Source organism: Panicum hallii, chromosome 2 (assembly GCF_002211085.1).
Source record: "Panicum hallii strain FIL2 chromosome 2, PHallii_v3.1, whole genome shotgun sequence".
NCBI lineage: Eukaryota > Viridiplantae > Streptophyta > Magnoliopsida > Poales > Poaceae > Panicum > Panicum hallii.
In genome coordinates, this window is record NC_038043.1 from 868,183 (window position 1) to 874,916 (window position 6,734).

The 6,734-nt window shown below is 45.1% G+C and overlaps 1 protein-coding gene, 1 non-coding gene and 1 pseudogene across 3 annotated transcripts; all 3 read right to left on the minus strand.

Moving 5' to 3' along the window:
* Positions 1-1,354: 1,354 nt before the first annotated feature.
* Positions 1,355-1,493, minus strand: LOC112883678. The gene has a single exon (XR_003226932.1). It is a non-coding gene; the product is annotated as a small nucleolar RNA Z247 (small nucleolar RNA).
* Positions 1,494-2,478: 985 nt separating this feature from the next.
* Positions 2,479-3,746, minus strand: LOC112882441. Of its 2 annotated transcripts, none has more exons than XM_025947509.1 (2): positions 3,134-3,746; positions 2,479-2,998 (listed from the first exon to the last, which is right to left on the minus strand). In XM_025947509.1, the coding sequence occupies exons 1-2, from the start codon at positions 3,589-3,591 to the stop codon at positions 2,956-2,958; spliced, it is 501 nt and encodes a 166-aa protein (XP_025803294.1). In that variant the 5' UTR covers positions 3,592-3,746; the 3' UTR covers positions 2,479-2,955. The 2 variants fall into 2 exon arrangements, with proteins under 2 accessions (XP_025803294.1, XP_025803293.1); XM_025947508.1 differs by having other exon boundaries at positions 2,479-3,027.
* Positions 3,747-4,396: 650 nt separating this feature from the next.
* Positions 4,397-6,031, minus strand: LOC112883113 (annotated as a pseudogene).
* Between the last annotated feature and the right edge of the window lie 703 nt (positions 6,032-6,734).

Here is a 6,734-nt window from a genome sequence, read left to right on the forward strand (position 1 = left end):
AGCGTTCTAAGGGAGTAGTAAATTGAATCACTTTACTAGATGTTCGATTTATGAGGTAGGCAGCAGCAAGAAAAGCTTCATCCTAGAATTTTAATGGCATAGAAGCATAGGCTAAGAGAGAGAGACCAACTTCAACAATGTGTCTATGTTATCTCTCGGCTGAGCTATTCTGCTAATGTGCATGGGACAAGAGACATAGTGTGAGATGCCACATTTAACAAAGAAAGAGTGAAGTTTCTAATATTCACCGCCCCAATCAGTTTGCACAGCTATAATTTTTCTATTAAACATTCTCTCAACGAGACTTTGGAATTCATGGAATTTCTGAAACACTTCTAACTTATGTTTAAGGAGGTAGATCCATGTGAATTTACTAAAGTCATCAATAAAGCTGACGTAGTATTTTTTCCCCTCCTACTGAATCAAGTGCAGGGCCCCACACATCAGAAAATACAAGTTCCAAAGGATATTTAGATTCACTAAAAGATTTTGAATAGGGGAGTTGATGACTCTTTGCCTATTGACAGACATCAGAAACTGACTCTTTATTTGACTTAGCTAAACATGGCAAGTTGTAATTGCTAACAACTTTAGAAACTATGCTAGGCGAAGGATGACCCAAGCAACTATGCCACCTTTCGAATGAAGGCCTGGTGACACCAAAAGCTTTTTTTAGGGATGAATTGCTTGGAAGAGAGTAAAGTCCCCCGCGACATGGCCCTCTAAGGATTGTGTTCTTCGTTGCCTAATCCTTGACCAAAAAGAAGTTGGGGTGAATTCAAGGTATGCAGAATTATCGAGAGCAAGGTGATGAACGGATACAAGATTCTTTGTAGCTTCAGGGGCATAAAGAATATTATTAAGATGCAAATCATGATTATGGGTTTAAACAATAGAATGACCAACGTGTGAGTGATTTCCATACATGAATCATTTGCTGTTTTGATCTGATCCTTGCCACCATAACGATCACGAGTGGAAAGCTTTTCAAGGTCTCCCGTAACATGATCAGAAGCTCCAGAATCCACATACCAATTTGTGTCCACGCCATAAGCAGAACCTGCACTTTTGTTATTTGCACCATAAGACTCGTCGAACCTGTACCAGCACTCAATGGTTGTGTGCCCCTTCTTGTCACAGACTTGGCAGGTTGGTCTTGCATCATTGGATGTGGTGGCGTTGGTGTGGTAGCGTTGCTGCCGTTGATGTGGTGCACCACCACGACCATGGCTGCCACCATTAGAGTTGCGACCGCGACCTCGATTGCTGCCGCGACCACGCATCCCACCACGTCCTCCTCTTCTGGCTAGGTTAGCAGATGAAGATGATTTTCCTTGCTGTAGATCAAGCCGTGTCTCAAAACTTAATAGTTGAGAGAACAGCTCAGACATGGTGATCGGTTCTACTCTTGTAATAAGAGCAGATGTCACGGGATTGAACTCAGCGTCCAACCCGTTCATGATGTAGCCGATCATCTCTTCGTCGTCGAGGGGCTTTCCTGCAGTACTCGGTGATGGACATGGATTCCTTCTTGGTGGTAGCTAGGGCGAGGCGCATGTTGACTGATCGTGCGCGGGATTGGGAAGCATGCATCTACCCAATTGCTCGCCATGCTTGGGCTGCCGTTGTTGCGTCGGCGATCCTTGTCAACACGTCCTTGGATACGGACATGAAGATAAACCCTAGAACCTGCTGGTCCCAAGCATACCACTCCTCATATGCCGGATTGGAAACCTTGACAACCTTGTCAGCTAGTTTCTCGTCGATCTCGGCTTCGGGAGCGACGACCTTGCCGGTGACATAGCCTTCAAGATAAGCACCGCAGATGGCCGTGAGAACTTGCGCTCACCATAGCGCAAAGTTGTTCTTGGTCTGCTTCTTAGTAACTTGGATCCCAAGGAGAGGGTTGGAGGAACCAGCGCTGGAGCTTGACGCCATGGAGGTTTGATCTAGGTGGAAGAGGTGGCTCTGATGACCATGAAAGAAATCAAAGGTGCGGAAACGTCGGCCTCAAACTCAAGGTCACGACGGGTGCGTGTTTATATAAGCGCCGCAGCGCAAGAGTTTGCTACATGTCCAGTTCGGCAAGGAGTTCTAGAGTACAACAAGATTACAACAAAGATATCTAAAAGATCTATCTCCAAGCCAATCCGACTAGAACTTCACATTTACAGAGTTTTCATCGTATACTCTGACAATCCTTTGGGGTGAATGCGCTGCCACCATCGCTTATGTTCGGTGCTCAGTTCTGTCATTTCAATGCAACTATGCAAGCTCTATGAAAACTGAAAACGTTGTGTTTTCTGCATGTTCAAAACTTGTAAGCTCCTGGGCTTTTGTTGCCTATAAAGCCCAATGAATTTAACCAGGTGGGATTATCTGGAACCTATTGCGGTAGCTTCGGCCAGCCATAAAAAGAAGAGAGCACAAAGAGACATATAAGTATCCTGCTGATCAGAACAAAGGGGAGGTCCGTCAGAAATCAAACAATGCTTGAGCAATTGGACATCTTGAGAAAGTGATGTACAGAGGCTGCTAATGCTCACGACCTTCATGCAGCAAATCCCTAAAGAAAAGAAGGGCGAAGATGATGGCGTGAGCAAGCATCATTACTGAATCAGGCTTCTGTACAAGTAAATAAACCTGAAAGTTAACACGATCGAGTACAAACAACTAACTGAATTACTATCCCCATTCCAGCTCTTCCTGGACTAATAAATGGAAGGATGCACATTTTCGTAACATCACAAGGCCTGCTTGCAGCAAGAATCTGACAACTTGCTCCATCTCCTTTTGGCGACCAAACATGAAGCATGGTGTTGTACTGACAAAATGGCCTGCAGTGTTGAACTGAAAACAGAAGGCAGATGCAAGCAGGCACTGTTCTGATTCTGAACTCTGAATCTGACTGCAAAACTCGCAGTGGAAATTTTGGCATTTGAAATCCAGTGAGAGTCATTTCAGCCACCGCATGATACACATCTCGAAACGGTGAAATCTGATTGGATGAAAAGATTTAACGATGGACTGCATTGCAACAGAATGCAGAACTCAGATTGGAGTTCAGATGCGTGGATACCAGATGAACAGAGTTGGCTACGTGCTTAGTAGAGTGTCAGCTAGGGATAAATACCTGAAGGTGAGACACCTCGAGTGCGCGGCCGGCTTTCGCGGGGCGACGGCGAGCGGAGCCAACCGAGCGAGCTTGGGTGAGGGCGTCTTCCTCTGCTGTCTCCTCCCGCTGCCGAACTGCGGCGGATATGGCGGAGGCTGCTGTGGCCTGCGTGTGAGACCGGTGACAGCAGCTTGGCCCATGAATTTGGCATGGGCGAGCACGGGATGCTTGGCTGCGGAGCCAGCGGCGCCACGACCTCGTCGAGAGCCATGTCGCCGGACAGGAAACTTTGCAGGAAGCCCCCTGGATCGGATCGCTATCCGAATATTTCTAAATGGACCCCTTTTGGATGGATATTTTTCAAATAACCCCCTGGTTGGCTCTCGCTCGCTGTCCCCTCGCCGGTTCCTGCTCAGGCCGCCCTCGCCGCTGCCGCCTTCTTCTGCCCAGGCGGTGAGAGCAAATCGTCGCACCATGCCCGCCTTCCTTCACTCTGTAGGTATCCGCCTCGAATCGCCGCAATCCCGAGCAGCGAGCAGGCGAGTTCTGCTTCTTTTTTGTCTGGTTTTTTCGAGGGAAGCGAGCAGAGCTGAGTTGAGGAAGAAGAATGAGATTGTTGGCTTGTTGCGTTCTCTCCAGATGCATCAAATTGACAGGATGACTGGTATACCCTACGCTAGCTGAATGGGTCCGGATGGTGCTGTCATCCTCTGGTGGCAATTGGCTAGGTCCGACGTCAATTGTGTGCTACATCCTTGGTCCACAGGTCATTGTTCAGAGCTACATCAACTTTCAGAGCTAAAAACTTTGAAATTCCACACTGGCAACATTAACTTTCAGCATGCCTCTTGCTGTCTCTGGAGAACCAAGTCAGGCAATGAAATCACTCTCAGATTGAACAACTCCAATACTCCATTCACTAGTACAGGAGGCGCTTGAAAGATTGAGCACTCTTCTGGACAAGTGTGGTTGCTATAGGATAGGATGCCAATCAAATCTTCTAGTACCATGAGATGAGGAGGCTCTGCCGGCCTTGTGACTTGAGAAACTGATCATGGCGTTATCCATCTCAATCTCGCAATTACAACCAGGAGTGATCATGATCAACAGCTGGCAAAGTGACTTCAGGGTTCAAATGAAAACATAAAGAAAAAAAATGCAAGTATGAAAGATCAAAGGCAAGCAATATAATTTATTATATCTATAGTGAAACCAACAAGAAGCAATTACCATGAAAGCCTATGGCCATACAATGTTCTTCCAAAAGCTAAACACTTTACACATGACACGGAAGCACTTCAGTTACACCCTAAGAAACACACATATTCAGGTATCTTCCTGCATGAACCTGATAGTCAAGAAACTAACAATTTCTGACTCCTTTTTTTCATAGAGCGCTTCCTCTTCACAGCTCTAGGTTTTAGCCCTAAAATCTCACAAGTGTAGACATAGCTATAGTAAGGAGGTATACCAGACCTCCATGCTAGGACCTCAAATCTCCCATGAGGCTTCACGCTTCCACATATTACATCTTGGAATTTTATCTTTGGAACCTCCTCTCCTGAAGGGTGTTCATACCGACGATAAAGAACAATATCTTCAGATGAAGTAGGCATTCTCCCAAAAAGTACAGGTATGTTTTGGTCTTGAAGATCAGATATAGATGCTCACTGAATCGGGAGACAAGCTTCTGATAAGACCGTCTCAACAAGGCGAGAATCTTGCACCAAAAGTGGACATCAAAGTTATCCCTTAACAAACAAGCAAAGGTGTTTGCAACAATATGGCACCTCCTCAGCATCTTAGCTATGTCCATGGCCAGATTCGTGAGCCTCGGGTGCATCTCAGGATCCACGCTACCGAATGTAAGCGTCTTGAAGAAATACCAGTATGCCTCATGGGAGAGATACTTCAGAGTCAAAGCCCGTGTTGTTCCAAACTTTACAATATTGTCAAACTGGCTTGTAACTATTATTTTACTACCTCTTGGCGCATACCTTCTAGAAGCGGAGTACAACCTACTCCATGCATCTTCATTAAGATCCCCAATTAGCTCAATAACTACTAGCAATCTTCCTTCCAACTTCAATTCGGACACACAATTTTGATGTTTTAGTTCACATTCATCTCTAAAAGTAGCTAGCTCATCATCTGTGAAAACCCTGTATGTGAAAGAACAATATTTTTGAGAAATGAGCATACACTCTTTCGTCCTTGCAAACATGAGCGACAAGGGAGCTCTTGCCAACATATCTTGGTCCGAACAATCGGCAGGACCTCTAATTCTTCAGCACCATGAGGTTGTGCATGCAACAGGAAGTTGATGACTAGCTGTGCTTCCATCTGGCGCCCAAACATGCAGTTGGCCAGCTGCAGATGCATGCTGTAAGGTTGGCTATACAGGCTAGGATATCTTGTCAAGAACAGGACGAGCTCATTTACATCAAGGATCATGGAGCTCAAATTGTCAAGCGCATCTTGCATTTCTTTCAAAGTGAGAGCATCTCTGCTGGGGAAACATAAATGCTTCACAAAATTCACAATAGACAGAGATGAAGAGCGACTCACAGCCTGATCTTTAGCTTCCTCATCATCATGAGGTTGGTATCTGAAAGTGTCGAGCATGTAGTAGCCTCGATGCATGGCATCTCTTAGCATAACCAGCTGGAGGAGCATGGGTTGATTTGTGATTTTTCGCCACATGGCCTCATCGACAATTACCTGTGCCCGGATTAAAGCCCTTTGCAGACTTTCCTCCATTGTATGTGCTGGCAGCTTGGAGCGCTTGTTGATGATGAAATTTATGGATCTAGAGGTCAGGTCACCCAGCACTGCAGAAAGGAAAACTTCCATTTGGGTTCTGTCCTCACAAAGATAACACAACAGATCGATGTGCAAGAAAAGAAACACCAAGTTTGATGCTTCTTGTCACACCCTAAAATATTTAATTTTAGGATGTGAATATCTTTTAGAATGTGTTCATCTATCAATAGGATTTTCTGAGAATTTTAAAGATTTTTCTGGCAATTATTCTATTTATCCAAGAGCTAGCTCTATTTTTTTTACTTGGAAAGCTCTAAAATTCTTTTTCATGAGTCCCAAATATTTTATTTGGAATCCTCGTGACCCAAATTACCTTCCGAGTTTTCCTCGAAATTTTTAGGATTCTTCTGGATGTATTTTTCCATAGTTTAAAAGATTTATCTAGACTTTTCTAGATTTATTTTAAGTCTGGAAATATCTTTTGGAAAATGAAATCGTTTTCTTTCCATCTCAAACTGGACTTAATTAATTTTTGGTTCAATTCAACCCAAGACCGTAAAACCATGCTGTTGAGCTCGACCACCGCTTCGATCTCATCGTCTTTCGAGTTCCGCCATCCTCTAATCCCTCTCCGTCATCAAATCACGCTCGAAACGGAGTCGTAGCCCGACTCCGGTGGTTTTCGATGATGTCTCTGGTTTCGTACGTGTCAGCTCTGGCGACCGGCATCGCCGTTGCAAGACCGCGAACAACCTTGCCCGATCCCTCTCTCTCTCCGATGATGCTCTCGAATGGCTCATTCGCGTTCGACAGCACTGTCAGCTCGTTCTTATGTTCAGCCTCACCCGAACCTGTT

What these genes read in the sequence shown, in the direction of transcription:
- LOC112882441 (XM_025947508.1), bottom strand. Translation starts at nt 3,591, where the DNA reads ATGGTGCGACGATTTGCTCTCACCGCCTGGGCAGAAGAAGGCGGCAGC. An exon ending in TCGAGGTGTCTCACCTTCAG is followed by an intron (nt 3,028 to 3,133) that starts GTATTTATCCCT and finishes GTTGCAATGCAG; the next exon opens with TCCATCGTTAAATCTTTTCA.